This window comes from Delphinapterus leucas, chromosome 21, assembly GCF_059928025.1.
Source record: "Delphinapterus leucas isolate spDelLeu-1000000601 "Yukka" chromosome 21, BTC_Dleu_Yukka2, whole genome shotgun sequence".
NCBI lineage: Eukaryota > Metazoa > Chordata > Mammalia > Artiodactyla > Monodontidae > Delphinapterus > Delphinapterus leucas.
Genome location: NC_143149.1, coordinates 30,175,596 through 30,198,844, shown reverse-complemented (window position 1 = coordinate 30,198,844; position 23,249 = coordinate 30,175,596). Strand labels below are relative to the sequence as shown.

The following is a 23,249-nucleotide window of genomic DNA, read 5'->3' as shown; positions in this document are numbered from 1 at the left end:
TGCTCTCCCATTGGCTGTTTGGCGGCGAGGAGCGGGGCTACGCGGAGAGGCCTGACCAGGCAGGGCTTGGGTCGGCGGTGCCGGCCGGGGTTTGAGGTTGAGCCCTGGTCTCCGCCCCTGGGCCCGGGAAGATGGTGCTGGGTGGTTGCCCGGTGAGTTACTTACTCCTCTGCGGCCAGGCGGCTTTGCTGATGGGGAATCTCCTGCTGCTGCATTGTGTCTCTCGGAGCCACTCGCACAACACTACCGCCGAGCCCGAGCCCACATCCGCTGGCGCCACCCACCCGGAGAGCTCCACCGGCTCCGCGAGCTGGGAATATGGCGACCCCCACTCTCCAGTCATCCTTTGCTCTTACCTGTAAGCTACGCAGTCGTCGAGGCGGGTGTAGATGGAGATGGGGCCTGGGACATATGGGTGTTATGCAGGGGAGAGGAAGGGAGAGAGGCAGGCTGCTTTTTTCCCCCAGCCCCTCTCCACCTGAGGACCTGATAAGTCAAAACGCGGGAAGTAAATATCGTGACAGGTTTCTCACTCGTCTCACTCATGCAGGGGAAAACCCTGTGTGTCGATGGCAGATCCTTTGGGATCCCCAAAGAGGAGAACTAGGGAGGAGTGACATCATCTAGCCTCCGGAAGAAGTATACGTGTTGTGCCTTCTCTGTCCTTCTCCCTTTAACCTAAGGAGAAACCATCGTAGGTGCTGCTACTGAGTGGGGCACAATTGGAGTAAGTTATTTGTACCTACAAGGCACTTCCTTACAAAAAAAAAAAAAAAAAAGAATATCCTTACTGTTGCAGAGCCAAGTCAAAATTTTTAAACTTTTAAGTCAAATAAGAAAAGGCGTTTGGGAAATGCAAAGAGGGCTGGGAATCCTTTGGCTTCAATTTTGCCCTCATACCTTGTGGCTGTTTGCCTAGGGAAGAGATGAAGCCATGGCAGAGGTAGAATCCGTGTAGAAATAGGACCAGAAGCACGCCCCTGGCACAACCAAAGGGTCATTTGGATGGCTGTTTGACCGGCTGTGCTTCAGCCTAACTGACAGCATTTCTTGTCTTGGGGAAGAGTCAGAATGAAATTAACCCCCAGAAAACTTAAAGAAATTTCTCTTGCCTGTTTTGATTATATACATGTAAACAGCCATTTGCAAAACCTTAATGATGGTGACAGTGATGCTCTTACTGGTGATTTACAGACCCGATGAATTTATAGAATGTGAAGACCCAGTGGATCATGTTGGAAATGCAACGGCGTCCCAGGAACTTGGTTATGGTTGTCTCAAGGTGGGTTTTTGTTTTGTTGTATGAGCAAACTCTTCCATAGATAAATAGTACTGGCTAAATGCTGTTACAGAAAAGTATAAGGGGCATTAAGTTACCTTTTTGTAAAATTCATTGGAATGACTATTACTGGAAATTTTCAGCATGGCTAGGGTCAGTGGCTGAACAAGACATTTAGTTTCCTCAGGAAGAAGCAGTCTCTGTGCCAAAACTACCCAGGTGCAAAGACCAACCTGTCTTTGGTTCCTCTGGCCATTGAGATTGACAGATTTGGAACTCAAATATCACCCCTGACAGTCCTTCAAGGTATGTACTTTCCCGAAAGAGCAAAAGATAGGTTTAGGCAGTTTCTAAAACTGATGATGGATTGAGCAGTATCTTTGTTACACATGCATTTGGGGCAAAGATCCTCTTGCCAGTGACCTTTCTTTTCACTACACAAGCAGTTTCCACTGTGTCCTTAGGAAATAGGTAGGGTCTATCAGTGTATGTCTTTGTAGGAGGTTACAGCATTCGGGAGAAGCCTTTGTTAACAGTGGCCTCTTGGAATGGAAAGAAGCCATTCAGTTCCATTAATAGTATCCCTAAAGCTGGATGCATGCTTCCTAGTCAGTCTCCCCAAAACCAGTGAAGTTCACATACTTCCTCCCCACTGTGGACTCACCATTATGTTATATTATGCTACATAATGCAAGTCAAGACAGAGTCAGCTATAAAAGAATTATGGAAAATATTCTTTGTGCTAAATCAGACACAGAGGAATAAACCAAGGCCAAAAAGGCCACTCTTACTGCAGTCATGTGTAAAGAAATATTTTCAATACATGAGATTTTGTTCTATGGGTAATTCTGATAAAAGTTTGAGTGAGTATTGTATAGAGATCACTTACTTTTACCCATTTTCATTAAACACTGGGTTGATCCTGTCAAGGTTCTCGGACTGTCACTTCCCCCAGAAGTCCTGGAGGACTGTCAACATTCAGGCACCCGTGTCCTGGGGGAGGACCCACCCCTTCCCTTTGAGGAATGTTTCAGCAAAAACAGTAGTGAAGCACTTAATAAGGTGCCAGTGGAGAATGTACAGCTGTGCTTTCTCTGCAAGCATTCAGTTACACAAAGGGTCAGAGGTCCTGTTCTGAAATTTTTTTCTGGAATTTAAACTTATACTATAGATGTATTACAGACATCTGAAAATCACAATTTCGTGACCGAAGTAAAGTCCTGAGTCAGTTGATATTCTGAGTTCTTTCCTAATGATGTTCGTTTATAATACGTATAAAACAGACCTCAACTACACATTGACTTTTTAAATACCCATTCCCAAATGTTCAGTAATGTGCTCTTTTTTCCTGTAAATACAGGATAAAGTGTTGTGTCTATTCTAAATGGCATTTAATGAAACTGATTATAAACTTTTTTATTATATTATTAAAGAAGGCAGTCATAAGGAAAGAAAAAAAAAGAGTTTATTTAAAACAATGTACATTTAGGATGGACTAATGTAAAATCACTTGAAGCATGTCACTGCATTCCTTGCTCTTTAGCATAGCTTTACCTCACCTTTGTTAGAATAATTATTGTCCTGCGTCAGCTTTTACTAATATAAAGATATATTTTGTGTTACTTGCTCTGGTGAGTTTGGTTGGTTGTTTTGTTTTGGTTGTTCTTCCCCAGTTCGGTGGTCAGGCCTACAGTGATGTGGAACACACCTCCGTACAGTGCCGCGCCCTGGACGGAATCGAATGTGCCAGTCCTAGGACCTTCCTACGAGAGAATAAACCTTGTATAAAGTAAGTGTTACTCTGAATGGAGTAGCTGTTACTTGGATGGTGGTAGAGGTGTTTTGTCATTTCTTGATGTGACTTTTTCTTTTACTGTTAAGTGTTAAAGGGGCAGCATGATTACTACTGTGCATCCTCCATGGACACCAACAATGTAGTTATAACAGAGGGGACACTGGACAGGAGACCAGAGGCTGTGAATTCTAAATGTCTCTTTCACCAACCAGCTAAGGACATTTGGCCACCCAGAGTCTCTATCCTCTCATCTGAAAAATGAAGGCGTTGGACCAGATGATGTAGCTCCAAAAGTCCTAGGATAGGCATAAATCCTTTGCAAACAGCCTTAGATTTTCAGGAATAAAGATTTTATTATGAAAAGTATGGACGCTTCTCCCTGAAAATCAGGTATTACCTTAAAGAATTAGGGTTATTTCTGTAAACTCCGCTTGAAGGCACAGAATTTACGTATACCATTTGCTAATGGAGAGTCTGTGACTGTGTTAAGTGATGCTGTTAGAGCATCTGCAATTGATTGTTATCACAGTACATAAGACTGTGTACAGTCTTACGTACAGTACATAAGACCTTACAAAGAAGTCCTGTTGTTAGGTGCCACAAAACAGCAGAAAAGGAATATGGAGATCAGTGTTCATTTAAGGGAAGGTAACACCTCATTAGAGAACTACATTCAGAACTGCAGCCTCCCTCCGGAAAGGAGCCTGTGTAGGAGGGATGGGGGCCCAGACTCCACACCTACCAGGATACCTATCTTGCAAATGTGCTTGATAGTTTCTTGTTCAGTCCAGCTCTGTATTGATTCCTAAAGGTCCTCCATACCTTAGCAAGTACTCTTTTGAGGGTCTAGACAAACTAGAGATTTTCCTTTTTGGGGGCGGGATGGGGGGCAGTTAAGAGGTCCCAGAGGGACTGCCTCACCGTCTTTTCACTTACGTGAAATTCACTAATCGTTAAGCGTTTTCATTTTCATGTGGTAATCATCTTCCTCTTAATTCCCTTTGTGTAGGTACACCGGACACTACTTCATAACCACTTTGCTCTACTCCTTCTTCCTGGGATGTTTTGGAGTAGATCGTTTCTGTCTGGGACACACTGGCACAGCAGTAGGGAAGCTCTTGACACTTGGAGGACTTGGGATTTGGTGGTTTGTTGACCTTATTTTGCTTATTACTGGAGGGCTGATGCCAAGTGACGGCAGCAATTGGTGCACTGTTTACTAAAAAGAGCGGCTACCGTGGCCCAGAGAGGTAAGTCTCCTGAATTCATCCCTACAGGCTCAGAACTCTTCCTTATTATCAGACCTGACCATTGCCTTCCTCTTTGGAGGGAATGGCTTTGGTTAGGAAGGTTTCTTTGGACTGTGGATTTTCAACCCAAACTTCACCTTGCAGACTAGAAATGATAAGCAAACAGTATTGTGGGTATCAAGTCTGCACCTTTCCTCATATACAAAAAATATAAAGGATAGTGATTATTTTATTTATTTCTGTGCGTTGCTGTATAATCAATCCTTTGGAGCAAGTGGACCCAACAGGATAAGCAAAGTGAATATTTTTAGCCTTGTGCCTTTTGTGACCCTGAGTCCTCATGCGGTGGAGATCGGAAGCTGAACCAACGAAAATCTTCAGAAGTAGAAATGACGATGGATTTTAATTACGCTGAAATTCTGACTTTCTGAGTTTAAATTGCAGAATAAATGTTGCCAACCTGGAATGCTCGTTTGGGTGTTCTCAGTAGGCAGAATGAAACTCAAAATTATACTTGTTGTGCTTAAAGCTAAGCATTTGAACTGAGCCTGATAATAAACCCTATTGTTTCATCATTATTATGCCTGAGAGGGAATATATCCAGTACAGTAATTTCCTCATTCCAGTTATGTTTTGGATAGCTGAACATGGCTGAGTTCAGCCATCCTCTTGGCAGACTTTTCCTATCAAAAAAGTAGTATTTACCAGTTTAGAGAGCCCATGTTGTAGACTAGTAAAAAAAAAAAAAAAAAAAAGATTTCATACAAGTAACTGTAAATCTGTTCTTCATGATTAGGTAAGATAATATGAGGGGCCTCAGGCCCCTGGAAAGAAAAGCAGACTCTTCCTTAAAGGATATTACTACTGAGTGCTGGGTAGAGTTAGGATTGATCTGGGGGGCAAAGAGAAACTGAACACATTCTGTCAAAATAAGCATGGTACCAAAATCTCTCAGTGTGGGCTATAGCAATCAGTCATAGGGAAAGAGACAGCCAAGGTTTCGAGTTCCCAAATCACTGGGAATAAAAGAAAATGTTCTGAATTATAAGTGGTTTTTTAAAACTTAGTTCCCATCCCTTGCAATCTGAGTTGAAAAGAATATAAGGTAAAAATGGGGTTTGTAAGGTAAATCAAAGTAAGAGCCTGGTATTTGGGCAACTTATAAATTCTAAAAACAATCAAGGTAGAACTGCTCAAAGTTTAGTCTCGTAATAATTGACATAAAGACCAAGAATCCCAGTTAAAGTAACTCTGAATATGCTCTATCATTATGAAGTTTTCCTAAGAGTTTCAGCTTTATTATCTCTGATTAATATGACCACTGTTCTTACGGTATTAAATGGTGGCAATTATGTAAAAGTTAAAACAGATTATTCTATTTTGTCCTGAAAGTTCTGTACCACGTTGACCTTAACCTTCTTTATAACAGTAATAATTGAGAGATTCTTATTTATAATCTCTACACTCTAAGGCAGTACATGTTGTGGGTCATGAAGAAACTGGACCTTCTCCCCAGAAAAATGCACAGAAACATAAAATTTTGCATAGAACTTAAGAGGGTTCAAGGATGCCCCCTTTTAAAAAGAAAAAGAAAAAAAACTTAAGAAAAATCTGGAAAACAAACTAAAATTGAAATCTTACCCCAAATAAGATACTACTTTAAAACCACAAATCCTGCTTCATCTCACAAAAAAAAAAAAAAAAAAACTTAAGGATATTCACAAACCCCATCCAAAGCTATTTTCCTTTAAAAATAAAAAATAAACTGTGGCAGCTTTCAGACTCAAAATCATTAATCATTAATGTTTCCAGGAGGAAGAGCTTGGGTAAAGAGGTGAAAGTCTGTAAGTTATTAAATTTTGTATTTTAAAGAAGAAGCCCTTCTCACAGAAAAGGTGATGGGGATCAAAGTTGTTTCCACTGCTAGGTGACAGCCTGAGAATCTTTACCTTCCTCTGTGACGATCCACATTTGTCAGTTTCAGTGTGGCTTCTAGGTGATGCCCATCCTCTGTATTCACAAACCCTGGCCAAATGTGACACAACCTGAAAAACTATTTGAATAAAGGAATATTTTGAAAAATGTGATTTCCTTTATACTCTGGATTCAGTTTTTTTCTTAATATTTGGTAGATAGATCTATTTGTTTGTGTATATTTGTGTTATATCCAGTTTGTGGCTATAGAGAAGTTTTTAAATACTGAAGTGTCCTTTTTGTCAAGGTTAAACTAGAAACTCTGCCTGTTTTCAGTTGTTTCCTGTCTTTAGATAAAATTTTATCAGCTCCCCAGACTTCCTGGCACCATGTCCTTCTTCCACTTGCCTTAGGAATGCTTCTTAGCAGCAGTTATAACACCCCCAACCTAATGGTTCCAGAGTGTGTGTATTTGTGTTTTAAAGCATTCATTTTCCTTTATTAAGAAACAGATCCTAAAACCCCTTGCCATCTTTGGCACATCTTCAATACAAACCAGGTAATAAAGCTTTGGTTTCGTTAGATCATTTCTTTTTAAAGCAAGACACTTAATTGATTATATCAGGTGTGTCTGTCAGGATCAACGTTTGACTTCTCCAACGAACCAGGATAGAAAGGGAATCATTGGCCTTAACAGCTTCAATCGCGTCGGTTGTCGTGTGACAGGTTGTCCATTTATGCTGACTATTACATCATGGTCTCTCAACCCAGAGCTGGGAGGGGAGAAGAAAGGGCCATGAAACTGTAAGAGTTTTACTTATCCCCATCTAGAATTTAATGTCTGTCTCTTAAGACACTACCATTTTGCTGGCATTAAACATACAGACCATGGGCTTCCCTGGTGGCACAGTGGTTGAGAGTCCGCCTGCCGATGCAGGGGACACAGGTTCGTGCCCCGGTCTGGGAAGATCCCACATGCCGCGGGGCAGCTGGGCCCCTGAGCCATGGCTGCTGAGCCTGTGCGTCCGGAGCCTGTGCTACGCAACGGGAGAGGCCACAACAGTGAGAGGTCTGCATACAGCAAAAAAAAAAAAAAAAAAAAACAGACCAGGAAACCAGAAGTAGCCTCCATCCTTCTGAATGTGAGGCCTGCTCTAATATATTCTGCAAAATCACTGGAGGACAACAACCCTATTTGCCTTTCCAAAATTAATATTCTACCAGAATAATGTATAAGAAGTTTGCTCCTCCCATATATGAGATTTGGTTTGCAATAGGGGGTTCAGCTTTTCATTTCTATTAATTCCTGACCTCACTTAACCTGAAGCATACACTCGGCCTTACCAACAAACGTGAAAAGCCCAAGCAATATATACTTTTCCAGACAGTTACACTCTAATCAGTTTGATGTTGACAGCCCACTTACTTGCCCCATCTTCACCCACAGTTTATGGACCTGGAGGGTATGCTGAGCTGCACTACAGAAGCAGCTTCCAGTAAGTCAAAAACCAGTCACCAAGGTCTAAATATTTAAGACTCTGGTTCTAGGCTCCTTTTCCTCAAAGCTGTGATTATACTCAGCCTCCAACGTATTTGCTTCACGTAGAATATATATTTTAGAAACAAAAACCAGCTCCAAATACAAAACACTAGAATAAATATAGCCATGCTGATGATCTGTCTTAAAGTCAAAAATAGCCTGGAAATCAAATTAAATGACTGCAGGAGACACCATTTATGAGAAATGGGGGGAATTCCCTGGTGGTCCAGTGGTTAGGACTGAGTGCTCCCACTACCAGGGTCCTGAGTTCGATCCTTGGTCAGGGAACTAAGATCTCACAAGCCGTGAGGTGCAGCCAAAAAAAAAAAAGAGAGAGAGAGAAACTGGAAGCTGGGAAGCCCAGGGAAGAATGATAATGTGGGAGGATTACCAAGGTATGTAGAGTTTATTTTTCAAAAAAATTTAAAGGAAGAGGATGTGAAGTTTGAGCATAGAACTAAAAGCAGGGAAAGCCTGAGAACCAGGACAGCTCAGGGGAATGCCTGGGACAGTGCATAAAGAAAGAACTGAATTCATGATAGTTCTGTGAGAAAGAAACCTGCAAAGTATTACTGAATGCAAACTATGCACCAAGTATGAGGAAGTGGGGCTCAGGCAGGATGAAAGACCTTTTCCGTGTCCCACAGCTTATAAGAGGCTAAAGTAGGATTTCATCCTGGATCTCTCAGACTTGAAAACCCATTTTCTTGCCAATCACTCTGCCTCTCAGAAACAAAAGTAGCCGCCAGAGCAGGATAATACAGGGGCTAAGCTAGGTTGCACATCCCTGCCCTCTGACTTACAGTGTAACTCTCAAGGTCATTAACCTCTCTGCACCACAGCTGCTGCTTCCGTAAAATAACACCTGTATCCCACAGTTATTGGGGGCTCGAACAAGGACGTAAGACACTTTAAATGATGCCTGACATAATAAGTGGTTGATAAATGCCAGCTGTTATTACTGGAATTATTGTCATTATTCTTAGATATAAGTGGGTGATGACAGAATGATTTGCGGTTTATCAGGGACTTCAAGCAAGCAGTAATACCCACATTTTAATGTGCATCTGAATCCCCTGAAGATCTTGTTTAAAAAGCAGATTCTGATTTTTTTTTAACTTTTTATTTTATATTGGAGTAGGTTGTGTTAGTTTCAGGTATACAGCAAAGTGATTCAGTTATACCTATACATATACCAGTTCTTTTTCAAATCCTTTTTCAGTGGTGCTCCTGTCACTGAATTTCTAAAAAGCTCCAGCTGATGCTATTGCTGCTGGTCTACAGACCACATTTTGAGGAGCAAGGACTTGAAGAGCTGAAAGAGATAGCTTTGGCCTTGAACCAGAAGTTAAAAATAAGTGGGGGGGAGGGGAGTGGGCAGGGACCAAGAACGTCTAGAAAAGCCTGTGACGAGTCAAGTTTAGTAACAGGAGGCCTAACACTTAACTCTTCTGAACAGTTAGTACCCTATAGATTCTTCCCCATGAAAAGAGTTGCCATAATCTAAGCAGACTGTTGAGCTCTTAAAAAACAAAAACAGTGAGGGAGGGATATGGAAGAAGTATAAGAGAGAGACCAGGTGAATATTTGTAGGCCAAGTCACCCTGTCTCGCAGTAGTTACTATAAATGTCTCAAAACGTCTCTTGCCTTTGCTTTATTTACTGTATGTACTTGTTTGTTTGTTTTTTGTTTTTGTTTTTTTTTTGCAGTACGCGGGCCTCTCACTGTTGTGGCCTCTCCCGCTGCGGAGCACAGGCTCCGGACGCGCAGGCTCAGCGGCCATGGCTCACGGGCCCAGCCGCTCCGCGGCATGTGGGATCTTCCCGGACCGGGGCACGAACCCGTGTCCCCTGCATCGGCAGGCGGACTCCCAACCACTGCGCCACCAGGGAAGCCCTTAGTGCTGGCCTCTGATACTTTCATCCGAAATTCAAAGAGAAAAAGTGTTTTAAAGTACCTAAAATAGGTTCTTAAACTCCTCACTCCCTGGATTCTTCTGATTCTTAATAAGTAAGGTAGCAAAAGAGTAGATTTGGGAATTCCTAGCAAAATTAAACTTATGTCATGAACTCATATCATGAATTCTTGGGCTGCAGTGAACCATCCCTTCCAAAAAAAGAAAAGCCGGGGCTGGGGGGGCCCTTACTAGTACTCTTAGCACTGTCCAACAGAAATGTAAGGCAAGCCACATATATAACTTAAAATTTTCTGGTAGCCACATTCAAAAAATTTTTAAACAGATGAAACTAATATATAATATAAAAATATATTTTAATATCTTAACTCTGTATCTAAAATATCATTTAACATATCATAGTTTAATAATTATTAATACATATTTTACACTCTGTTCTAAGTCTTTGAAATCCTCTAGAAACAGCACACACCCAATATGCTGCTATACGATGATAATCTCTTACACAATGCAGTTATTAAAGTGAAACACAGTCTCCCCAAAACAAAAAAAGTGTGTTTCAGGGGAGAATATTTTACATTGCTTCTGGGTTTTTGTATTTAAATCAATTAAAGTTAAATAAAATTAAAAATGCAGTTCCTCAGTCACACCAGCCACCCCTCAGGTAGGTGTTCAGTAGCCTCACGGCAGGCAGGGCCCACCGTTATCAGACAGGGCAAGTCTAGATCCTACACACATTCACCACGGGGCACATCTAGTGAGAACAGGGAAGGATGGTCAGAGGCCCGAGCTGCTCTTACCTTTCAGCAGCTGTTCCTCGAATCACCTCATATACAGAAACTCCAGAGGTCACATCACGGAAATGTGGATCTGGCCTTTTCATTTCCTGAAGCAGGCTAAGAAGAGTCCGAAGAGTTTTCCCATGAGGTTAGGAAGCACAATGAATTAGTCTCCTGAGCCCTGGACAACCCTCCAACTGTCAGTGGGGATTCTATCTGCTCTGCTCAGGGCTCACACACATGGGACAAGGATGCCCTCTAGCTGGTCACCATCATTCTTCCCCAGGGGTGGTCTGATTCTCTGTGCCGAAGCCTAGAACCACTGGACATAGTGAAAGAAACCACTGAAAAGTACAGTGCGTGCTGGTGCCAGCAGATGCAGTCACCTACCCTGTGACAAGTAGGGCCTGCAGTCACGAGAGGAGCCAGCCGCTGTCCAAATGCTTTACCTTCCCCCTTCAGGCTCTCTACCCATAGCTTGTGCTTCTGAAAAACAACCCAGGCATGGTCACACCCATGCTTGCTTCATAGTGAGGGGCAGCATGCGCAGAACCAACTATTTCTTCTGTGAAACAGCCTTTCCTGGAAAGGAGAATTATAACGTGTTACTAACAAAGCCTTCTTTCCTTTTGGCAGACCGAGTCACAGAATATCCTTCCAATGTTAGCTGCCCTTTCAGGCTGCCAGCCAAGACAAACAAGCCTCAGAGAACCTTTGTCGCTCGCACAGGCCCACCTCCCCACATCCAGCCCAGGGCTTTCCTTTCCACAGTAGTTCCATCCAACTATCTCTGGGTACAGCTCAGGCTGGGTTTTGCACCTAGTCCCCTGGTACTGCTGCCTGGATCACTGTGATCAGAGCTCAGTACTGGTGACTGTTTTCTACAGAACTCAAAGGATTGTCTCAGGGACTTCCCAGTGGTTAGGGCTCCACACTTCCACTGCAGGGGGCACGGATTCAATCCCTGGTTGCAGAACTAGGATCCCACAAGCCACGCAGCGTGGCCAAAAAAAGGGATTGTCTCCACCACAGTGGAGCCCTTTGAGGGCTCCTGAAAAGCACGGGAGGGGAAGAAAAATTCCTAATTCCCCTCACCTTTCTGTCGAATGCAATCCAAGGGAATTGCAAAGGAGATTCCTGTGGTCACCTTCAGTGTGTTTATGCCAATCACATCACCATCCTGACAAGGGAGGGGACATCAATTCAGCAGCCCAGTTCTGCAGACTGACAAGCAAAGGAAGGAGAGAAGCTTAGGGTCACTTACGGTCGAGCAACAGGTAGCATCTTAGCGGACCAAGGCGTGCAAAATTCTGCTGAGGAATTCTGGGTTTTAATCTTGAGCTCTTTTTTTTCTTGGCCAAATTACATTGCTTTTCAAAGTGAACCACAGTTTGTATTTTGACACAGATATGAGAGTAAGGAGTATATGCCTTTCCATTCCTTAAATGAGACTAAAAATAAACACGGAAAAGGCAAAAATCTGTTGACTTTCAGCCACACTTCAATGAAACTATTCAGAAGATTCAGTAAATTGACCTTAGGAACAAAGCTCTACTAAACTAAATTTATGAAGTGGGAAATACTTTCCTTTTTGTGCATTTCATCTTTCCTTAGCCTTTGTTAGGTAACGGGAAGGATAGAAAAGAGACTTCCGATCACATTTAAACACAGATTATAATTCAATAGGTCTGGAGTGTGGCTTGAAATTCTGCATTTCATCCCTGCTCTAGTAAACTCATTGTTTACTGGAGAAAAAGCAGGCACAAAAATCACATGCAAAAAAGAAAAATCACATGCAATGTTAGGAGTAAAGGGGGCGGAGTCAAGATGGCAGACTAGGAGGATGCAGAATTCGCGTCTCCTCACAACTAGGGCACCTACCAGGCACTGGAGGGGGACCATGGACACCTAAGGGGACGGGGGTAGGAACCCCCAGTGACCAGGTAAGATGTGGGGCTTGCGGGGAGTGAAGGGGGAGGAGAAGTGGAGGCGGGACAGGACTGGCACCCCTGAGGGGCGGCTGGGGGAAGGAAGGAGTTCCTACACCCAGCGGGACCCACCCACGGTTAGGGGTCCAGCTGGGGGAGATGGCGGGGGAGGGGCGCGGAGGAACGGAAGGGAACGCAGCCAGCGCTTTCCCTGTCCTCTTAGGCACCGGGGAACCTGTTGGGCTCCCGGGCCTAATCCTCAGCCCTCGGAGCCTCCCTCCTGCCGGGCAGAGCCCAAGGCCCGCCCCTGCACACCCACCTGGGGCCCTACCTCTACACTCGGAGACCCCCTCCAACGTGCTGGGCCTAAACCCCACCCACACACCCTCACCCAGGGCCCTACCTCCAAACTCCCAAACCCCACACTCCAGAGGCCCTCCTTTCCATGTGCTCCCCTTCCCTGCAGGCCCTAAGCAGAAGCCCCGCTCCACGCTTGAACATCGACCGCCTAGGCCCAGCCCCATGCTCAAACATCACCTCCCACCCGCCTAGCTCCCACCCCACCCTAAACCCTGCCCCTGCTGAAGTTCCACCCCTGCCTAAACTCCACCCCCCCCATAGCCAAGGCTTTTTGTTTTTCTTTGTTTCTTTTTTCCTCTTTTAGATTGGGGTGCTGTTTTACCTTGATTCATTTATATTTTTCTTTTTTCTAATAAATCTTTTAGTTTTCTAATTTTATTCTTTATACTTTGTTATTGTTCTCCTTTTTGCTTGTTCCCTTTTTTCTTTCCTTTTTTCTGTTGTGGTTTTATTTTACCTTGTTGCAGTTGTTTCAATTATAGTTTTATTTTTCCTAATATATTTTTTGTCTTTCTAATTTTATTTCTTTTTTATTCTTTGTTATTGTATTGCTCCTTTTTTCTTTTTTTTTTTTCTCCCATGCCACACGTCTTGTGGGACCTTGGTTCCCAGGCTGGGGGTCGCTCTGAGTCCAAACCGCTGGACTAACAGAGAACTTCAGACCCCAGGGAATATTAATCAGAGTGAGTCCTCCTGGAGGTCCTCATCTCAGCTCTGAGACCCGGCTCTATCCAACTGCCTGCAAACCCCAGTGCTGGACACCTCAGGCCAAACAACCAGCTCCACCCATCAAAAAAAAAAAAATGAAACGACAAAAAAATATATTACAGACGAAGAAGCAAGGTAAAAACCTATAAGACCAAATAAATGAAGACAAAATAGGTAACCTACCTGAAAAGGAACTCAGAGTAATGATAGGAAAAATGATACAAAATCTCAGAAACAGAATGGAGAAAATACAAGAAACATATCACAAGGATCTAGAAGAACTAAAGCACAAACAAACAGTGAGAACAACACAATAAATGAAATTAAAAATACTCTAGAAGGAATCAATAGCAGAATAACTGGGGCAGAAGAACACATAACTGAGCTGGAAGATAAAATGTTGGAAATAACTGCCAGGGAGCAGAATAAAGAAAAAAGAATGAAAAGAATTGAGGACAGTCTCAGAGACCTCAGGGACATTAAACGCACCAACATTTGAATTATAGGGGTCCCAGAAGAAGAAGAGAAAAAGAAGGGGTCTGAGAAAATATTTGAAGAGATTATAGTCGAAAACTTCCCTAATATGGGAAAGGAAATAGTCAAGTCTAGGAAGCACAGAGAGTCCCATACAGGATAAACCCAAAGAGAAACACACCGATACACATATTAATCAAACTATCAAAAAATTAAATACAAAGAAAAACTATTAAGAGCAGCAAGGGAAAAGCAACAAATAACATACAAGGGAATCTCCATAAGGTTAACAACTGATCTTTCAGCAAAAACTCTGCAAGCCAGAAGGGAGTGGCAGGACATACTTAAAGTGATGAAAGGGAAAACCTACAACCAAGATTACTCTACCCAGCAAGGATCTCATTCAGATTTGATGGAGAAATCAAAAGCTTTACAGAAAATCAAAAGTTCAGAGAATTCAGCACCACCAAACCAGCTTTAAAACAAATGCTAAAGGAACTTCTCTAAGTGGGAAACACATGAGAAGAAAAAGACCCACAAAAACAAACGCAAATCAATTAAGAAAATGGTAATAGGAACATACATATCGATAATCACTTTGAATATAAATGGATTAAACGCTCCAACCAAAAAACGTAGACTGGCTGAATGGATACAAAAACAAGACCCTTATAAATGCTGTCTACAAGAGACCCACTTCAGACCTAGGGACACATACAGACTGAAAATGAGGGGATGGAAAAAGATATTCCATGCAAATGGAAATCACAAGAAAGCTGGAGTAGCAATACTCAGAGTAAATAGGCTTTAAAATAAAGACTGTTACAAGAGATAAGGAAGGACACTATATAATGATCAAGAGATCAATCCAAGAAGAAAACGTAACAATTATAAATATTTATGCACCCAACATAGGAGCATCTCAATACATAAGGCAAATGCTAACAGCCATAAAAGGAGAAATCGACGGTAACACAATAATAGTGGGGGACTTTAACACCCCACTTACACCAATAGACAGATCATCCAAACAGAAAATAAATAAGGAAACACAAGCTTTAAATGACACAACAGAACAGAAAGACTTAATTGATATTTTTAGGACATTCCACCCAAAAGAGGAAGAATACAGTTTCTTCTCAAGTGCACATGGAACCTTCTCCAGTCACATTTTGGGTCACAAGTCAAACCTTGGAAAATTTAAGAAAATGTAAATCATATAGAGCGTCTCTTCTGAGCACAATGCTATGAGATTAGAAATCAATTACAGGAAAAAAACAGTAAAATACACAAATACATGAGGGCTAAACAGTGTGCTGCTAAATAACCAAGAGATTACTGAAGAAATCAAAGAGGAAATCAAAAAATACCTAGAAACAAATGACAATGAAAACATGATGACCCAAAACCCATGGGATGCAGCAAAAGCAGTTCTAAGAGGGAAGTTTATAGCAATACAATCCTACCTCAGGAAACAAGAAACATCTCAAATAAACAACCTAACCTTACACCTAAAGCAATGAGAGAAAGAAGAACAAAAAAAAGCCAAAGTCAGCAAAAGGAAAGAAATCATAAAGATAAGATCAGAAATAAATGAAAAAGAAGTGAAGGAAACAATAGCAAAGATCAATAACTAAAAGCTGGTTCTTTGAGAAGATAAGCAAAATTGATAAACCATTAGCCAGACTCATCAAGAAAAAAGGGAGAAGACTCAAATCAACAGAATTAGAAATGAAAAAGGAGAAGTAACAACTGACACTGCAGAAATACAAAGGATCATGAGAGATTACTACAAACAACTATATGCCAATAAAATGGACAACCTGGAAGAAATGGACAAATTCTTAGAAAAGCACAACCTTCTGAGAGTGAACCAGGAAGAAACAGAAAATATAAACAGACCAATCACAAGCACTGAAAATGAGACTGTGATTAAAAATCTTCCAACAAACAAAAGCCCAGGACCAGATGGCTTCACAGGCAAATTCTATCAAACATTTAGAGAAGAGCTAACACCTATCCTTCTCAAACTCTTCCAAAATATAACAGAGGGAGGATCACTCCCCAACTCATTCTGCAAGGCCACCATCACCCTGATACCAAAACCAGACAAAGATGTCACAAAAAAGGAAACTACAGGCCAATATACTGATGAACATAGATGCAAAAATCCTCAACAAAATATTGCAAACAGAATCCAACAGCATATTAAAAGGATCATACACCATGATCAAGTGGGATTTATCCCAGAATGCAAGGATTCTCCAATATACGCAAAACAATCAATGTGATACACCATATAACAAATTAAAGAATAAAAACCATATGATCACCTCAATAGATGCAGAAAAAGCTTTTGACAAAATTCAACACCCATTTATGATAAAAACTCTCCAGGGCTTCCCTGGTGGCGCAGTGGTTAAGAATCCGCCTGCCAATGCAGGGGACACGGGTTCGAGCCCTGGTCTGGGAAGATCCCACATGCTGCAGAGCAACTAAGTCCGTGCACCACAGCTACTGAGCCTGTGCTCTAGAGCCAGCGAGCCACAACTACTGAGCCTGCGTGCCACAACTACTGAAGCCTGCGCACCTAGAGCCCGTGCTCTGCAACAAGAGAAGCCACCTCAATGAGAAGCCCATGCACTGCAACAAAGAGTAGCCCCCGCTCGCCACAACTAGAGAAAGCCCATGCACAGCAAGGAAGACCCATTGCAGCCAAAACATAAATAAATAAATAAATGTATTAAAAAAAAAAAAAACTCTCCAGAAAGTGGGCATAGAAGGAACCTATCTCAACATAATAAAAGCCAGATATGACAAACCCACAGCCAACATCATTCTCAATGGTAAAAAACTGAAAGCATTTCCTTTAAGATCAGGAACAAGACAAGGTTGCCCACTCTCACCACTGTTATTCAGCATAGTGTTGGAAGTCCTAGCCACAGCAACCAGAGAAGAAAAAGAAATAACAGGAATACAAATTGGGAAAGAAGAAGTAAAACTGTCACTGTCTGCTGATGACACGATACTAAACATAGAAAATCCTAAAGATGCCACCAAAAAACTACTAGAGCTAATCAATGAATTTGGTAAGGTTGCAGGATACAAAATTAATGCACAGAAATCTCTTGCATTCCTATACACTAACAACGAAAGATCAGAAAGAGAAATTAAGGAAACAATCCTATTTACCACTGCAACAAAAAGAATAAAATACCTAGGAATAAACCTACCTAAGGAGGCAAAAGACCAGTACTCAGAAAACTATAAAACACTGATGAAAGAAATCAAAGATAACATAAACAGATGGAGAGATACCATCCTCCTGGATTGGAAGAATCAATATTGTGAAAATGCCTACACTACCCAAAGCAATCTACAGGTTCAATGAAATCCCTATCAAATTACCAGTGGCATTTTTCACAGAACTAGAACAAGAAATTTTACAATTTGTATGAAAACACAAAAGACCCCGAATAGCCAAAGCAATCTTGAGAAAGAAAAACAGAGCTGGAGGAATCAGGCTCCCTGACTTCAGACTATACTACAAAGCTACAGTAATCAAGACAGTATGGTACTGGCACAAAAACAGAAATATAGATCAATGGAACAAGATAGAAAGCCCAGAGATAAGCCCACGCACATATGGTCACCTTATCTCTGACAAAGGAGGCAAGAATATACAATGAAGAAAAGACAGCCTCTTCAATAAGTGGTGCTGGGAAAAATGGACAGCTACATGTAAAAGAATGAAATTAGAACACACCCTAACACCATACACAAAAATAAACTCAAAATGGATTAAACACCTAAATGTAAGGCCAGACACTATAAAACTGTTAGAGGAAAACACAGGCAGAACACTCTATGACATAAATCACAGCAAGATCCTTTCTGACCCACCTCCTAGAATACGGGAAATAAAAACAAAAATAAACAAATGGGACCTAATGAAATTTGCACAGCAAAGGAAACCATAAACAAGACGAAAAGACAACCCTCAGAATGGGAGAAAATATTTGCAAATGAAGCAACTGACAGAGCATTAATTTCCAAAATATACAAGCAGCTCATGCAGCTCAATATCACAAAAACAACCCAATCCAAAAATGAGCAGAAGACCTAAATAGACATTTCTCCAAAGAAGACATACAGATGGCCAACAAATGCATGAAAAGAGGCTCAACATCACTAATCGTTAGAGAAATGCAAATCAAAACTACAATGAGGTATCACCTCACACCGGTCAGAATGGCCATCATCAAAAAATGTACAAACAATAAATGCTGGAGAGGGTGTGGAGAAAAGGGAACCCTTCTGCACTTTTGGTGGGAATGTAAATTGATACAGCCACTATAGAGAACAGTATGGAGATTCCTTTAAAAACTAAAAATAGAACTACCATTCGACCCAGCAATCCCACTACTGGGCATATACCCTGAGAAAACCATAATTCAAAAAGAGTCATGTACCACAATGTTCATTGCAGCACTATTTACAATAGCCAGGACATGGAACCAACCTAAATGTCCATCAACAGATGAATGGATAAAGAAGATGTGGCACATATACACAATGGAATATTACTCAGCCATAAGAAGAAACAAAACTGAGTTATTTGTAGTGAGGTGGATTGACCAAGAATCTGTCATACAGAGTGAAGTAAGTCAGAAAGAAGAAAAACAAATACCATATGCTAACATGTATATATGGAATCCAAAAAATATGGAATTTTAAAAAGCAGTACTAATGAACCTAGTGGCAGGGCAGGAATACAGACGCAGAGGTAGAGAACAGACTTGAGGGCACGGGGGGAAAGGGGATGCTGGAATTAAGTGAGAGAGTGGCATGGACATATATACACTAACAAATGTAAAATGGATGGCTAGTGGGAAACTGCTGCAGAGCACAGGGAGATCAGCTCGGTGCTTTGTGATGACCTAGAGGGGTGGGATAGGGAGGGTGGGAGGGAGACGCAAGAGGGAGGGGATTTGGGGATATGTGTATACATATAGCTGATTCACTTTGTTATACAGCAGAAACTAACACAACAATGTAAAGCATTGAAACTCCAATGAAGATGTGGAAAAAAAAAATGTAAGGAATAAAAAGCGCTCAGTGATTTCACACACAATTCCTCCTCCTACAAGCAAATGTAATATGTGAAGAGAAACCAGAAACAATCAGCTCAAGGGACTCAGAGAGCATGATCACAGGCCGTGTGTCAAACAGCACTGCTCTCTTGTTGTATCTGAGCAACTAGAAACCCTGGCATTTCCATTAGGGACGTTAAATAAAATTTAAGCAACAATGACAAAGCAATGACAGAGCAACGGATTGTTGTTGTGGTTTTTTGTCGTCTCTAAGCAGGTCAATACTAAATTAGCATTTTGGAATGAGACTTAGTTCTTCACATGCAGAAGCAGGGGGTCTTCAAGGATATACATTACATAGTACAGTTGTCATTTGACATAATTTGGGTTTAGTACCCAGGACTTTTTTAAGTACCCAATGAAAGCAGAAAGCACACTGAAGAGATGTAAGTAGGTGTTAAGGAAACCCTGACCCCCTCGGCTGGAGGAGCTCACATGCCAAGATGACAAATCCATCACAGATCTTAAATTTTTCCTAGCCCTTTACTTAAGATGCAATAATAGAAAAGCATCGTACCACAAATCTCTACACAAGAGCGACATCCCAGTCTGCATCATGAAATTTGTCAAGTTTTTGCAAGTTAAGAAGCGTGAAGCAGCAAGGAAAGTGGTCACTTACCAAATTCACCAGAGGCCCCCCAGAATTCCCGTGCTGAAGACAGAATTTGAAAAACCATCAGTACTTTTCTCCCAGTCATCTATATATAGTTCCCAAAGAGGTCTCCCAAAAACAGCCTGCCCTAGTGAGCCCCTGTTTCCCCAGGGCAGGCAAAATTGGGCCCCATCATGATCATCTCCGAAGTCGGTGCAGGTAAAGAACAACAGCAAGAGGACCGCCACCTCCTACGGAAGCAGTGACCTCTGCGACAGACCCTAGGAGACCATCCAGTTATCACATCAAACAGGCTCACCTCTAATAGCGTGGCATTCCGTACCTCTCATGAGGATAGACCTGATCTCTGGACATCCCCGAAAGGCCAAAGGGAAAAGAAGGCCCCCTGAAGTGTTCCTCTCACCGCATTGCCAGTATCTTATGGGCTGAGCACAGCCTACCCCTGTGACTTACATTAATTATGGCATCCGTCTGGATATAGTCCATGCCTGAATCCTTCAGCCCCAGCTCTTTGCCCTCTCGCCGTGTGGCGCTGACAATGCCTGCCGTCCCTGTGTTCTGCAGTGAAAACAGGCTACCCAAGGCCACCACGAACTCGCCAGCTCACAGGTCAGATGACTTTCCCAGCAGCAATACAGGAAGTTCAGTCTGCACGTGGGTGAGGAGGGACCAGATGGACAAATTAAAACTGGAATCAATCAGCATTTGTATACAATCCATATATGACATGGTCTCCACCATTTCGGCATTTATAATGCAAGAATCACCCACCCACCTAGTTTCTACAACTGCCTGAGTCTTCCTCCTTACACTCCAACTACCAGTAAACTCTCACTTGTTAAGATGATAGGGATCATCTCTAAAAATCTAAAATTGTTGCTTGTAGAAATTACAATAAGTAAAGCGCCAGTGAAGTAACTGATGAACATAAACTGACATTAGCAATTTACTTAGCACCATTCCAGCTCAGAAGTTTACAAAGTTAATAAGCCACGAACAGAAAGGAGGTCACCCAAAGCAGTGCTTCTCCTTAATGTGCATATGAATCTCAGTAGACCGGGGTAGGGTCTGAGTTTCTGTATTTCTAAAAAATTCTCAGATGATGTCAATGCTGCTGGGGTGCAGACCACACTTCGTATAGCAAGGAACTCAAAGCACTCCTTAGCAGCTTTGAATCCGTTACAATCATTTCCGGTGTTCTGAGACAAGCAGAGAAATAAGTTTCCCAGAAGCAGCATCTGTTGAAGAAGGAACTGAAGGAGAAAAAAAGACAGCTGGGTAGTTAATAAAAATTGTTACAGACATACAGACAGGCATGGAAGAAAATAAACAAAAGAAGGAGTGAAGAATAGAAAAAAGCAAACTAGAAAAAAAAAAAAAAGTATATGCCAGGGAGAAAAGACATGTGGTGGGGTGGGGAAGAAAATATCAGCAAGTTGATGAAAATCCTCGAATCGCAGACTCACATTTGGCTCAGTTTTAATCAGGGCAAGATCCAATTTATGGTCAGTGTCCTTGACAGTGGCTTCATACTGGACCCCGCTCTGGAGCTCCACCTGGATCCGCTGCTGGTTCGTGAGGACGTGGGCATTGGTAACAATAAGCCCATCCTTAGATACTATGAACCCAGAGCCACTGGATGCAGGAATATCCTCACTGCTGAGAGGCGACCTGTCTCAGCAAGACAACAGCATAAGCAGAAGGAGGGCAAATCAGGGCATCCGCCATAGTCCGGAAGCATGGGAACCTGGCATTTATCAAACATTCTTTCACCACAGTTTCCTCAGACATTTTACTTTTCCCTGCCTGTTTTCATTCTCTCCACATGTAATTAGACTCTGTGTTCAATGTCCTGGCCGTCTCTTGGAAACAGGACTGAGAGCTGATTCCAACTCTGCTTTTCCAGGAAAAGCAGCACCCCTCTGCTTCAAAGACGACTAACCTAATCGTAATACTGGGGGCAAAAGTGGACCTAGTGCTACATTATCCAGCACCCAGGCAGGGAGGGAGTCAGAGAAGTCTGGTCCCGGCTTAGGTTCCACTACTAACTGGCCTTGTGACATAGGACAAGTTTCTCTTGCTCTCTGGGTTTGGGATTCCTTACATGCAAAAGAAGGGGCCGGGCAAACATCACCATCAAGGTGCCTTCTGGCTCTTACCTCTGACCTTGAACTTGTCTGAGAGAGAGGAGTAGCCCAGATTTGGAAGTCAGAATCCTTGTGTCTCTGCTCTTTGGCTAAACGGCCAACAGGCTATGCAACCTCTTTGAGCCGTTTGATTTCCTCACCGTGGTTTTTACAACTAAATTGTGCTGGGAGAGTGGTTGCGCGGGTCCAGGAGCAGGGAGGCGCTCGGGAACAGTTAGCCCGGGGTGCTTACGTCCTCCTCCGACCTCCTTTACCCGCCGAACAGCTGTAAGTGGACCACGGACGGGGCCACCGTCTCCACCACGGCGGCGATGAAGTTGTACGTGCTCCTGAGCCAGCCTGCGCTTCTGGTCCCCGCAAAGAGATGCCCCATTCTTTGGGCGGGGGTGGGGGTGGGGGACGACCCTCGCTGCCTGACCGCATCAGGCATCACCTCTCTCCTCCCTCTCTCTCCGCTTTCCCTCCCCCTCCTCTCTTCGGTCTCCCACTGTGTATTCACTGCGGTCGCATGAGACCAGACCTGTCACGCCGATTTGAAAATAAAAGGGAATACGGCGGCCACCAGCTATGGGGAGGAAATTGGGGAGCAACCACATGGGAACCGGTAACCGGATACCTAAGGAGGGAAGAAAATCGGTACCTAGGAGGCGTTGAAATCGCTCTGGCGATGCAGCAGGGAGAACCGCGCGAACGGAACTCGCTCCTGAAGAGGGCGCAGAGAGCGCACGGCCCTCCGCTCACCTGGGGCTCCACAGTCCCCCACTTCCGCACCGCCACTGCCGGGAGCGCGCCACGGACGCGCGCGGCGCGGTTCTCGGCGCGGAGCGCGCACAGGCTGGGGTAGGTGCGACAGTCGCCGCAGCACGCGGCCGTCCCCCGCCGCCGAGGAGCCGGGGCGCGGGCGGCGCACGGCCGGCCGAGCGCCCCGCCGCAGGCCTCGCCCTCGGCCGCGGCGCAGACGCGGCAGCCCCCGCAGCGGTCGAGCCCCGGGGCCGTCCCCCGCCGAGCAGAGGGCGCAGCGGCGGGCACGGCGGCGCGGGCCTGGCCCTCCTGGCCTGGACTCCTTTCTCCGGAGCCGCGGGCAGCGGCAGCCACGTCAGGACGAACGGTCCGAGCCCGGCGGGCCGCAGCAGGGGTCTCGTCATCCCGCTCCCTTCCTCCTTCCTTCCCACTTTCCCTTGGACTCTCCTCTGGACCCGCAGCTGCTCTCAGACGAGCAACGCTTTCTCCGGACTGGGATGCCGCCTCCTTCAGCCCCCGACTTTAAGGGGCAGAACCTCGCAGCCCTCTCCACACACACCGGTTCCCCACCCCGCCCCGCGTCCCGGCCCTTCCCCCACCTCGTGGAATTCAGAACAGCAAGAACGGGGGCGGACTGACAACTCACCCACCC

General features: G+C 43.6%; 2 protein-coding genes across 2 annotated transcripts; one reads left to right on the top strand and one right to left on the bottom strand.

The window, feature by feature from the left end:
* The first annotated feature begins 19 nt into the window (after positions 1–19).
* On the top strand, positions 20–6,613 carry TM2D2 (TM2 domain containing 2). Its single transcript, XM_022571264.2, has 4 exons — positions 20–358; positions 1,195–1,282; positions 2,953–3,068; positions 4,084–6,613. Exons 1-4 carry the CDS (start codon positions 132–134, stop codon positions 4,295–4,297), a joined length of 645 nt encoding a protein of 214 aa, XP_022426972.1. The 5' UTR covers positions 20–131; the 3' UTR covers positions 4,298–6,613.
* On the bottom strand, positions 3,676–23,178 carry HTRA4 (HtrA serine peptidase 4). The gene is given in 11 exon segments (XM_089903782.1): positions 3,676–6,959; positions 6,962–7,011; positions 10,495–10,590; positions 10,998–11,055; positions 11,569–11,653; positions 19,716–19,748; positions 20,163–20,357; positions 21,176–21,384; positions 22,115–22,269; positions 22,626–22,872; positions 22,875–23,178. Coding segments are annotated over 11 exon segments (1,368 nt in total). The 5' UTR covers positions 23,002–23,178; the 3' UTR covers positions 3,676–6,846.
* Positions 23,179–23,249: the final 71 nt, after the last annotated feature.

Excerpts from the sequence above, each read along its gene's own strand:
- TM2D2 (XM_022571264.2), top strand. The coding sequence starts at position 132 with ATGGTGCTGGGTGGTTGCCCGGTGAGTTACTTACTCCTCTGCGGCCAG. Across the intron at positions 359-1,194 it reads GTCATCCTTTGCTCTTACCT|ACCCGATGAATTTATAGAAT; the intron begins GTAAGCTACGCA and ends GGTGATTTACAG. Across the intron at positions 3,069-4,083 it reads GAGAATAAACCTTGTATAAA|GTACACCGGACACTACTTCA; the intron begins GTAAGTGTTACT and ends CCCTTTGTGTAG.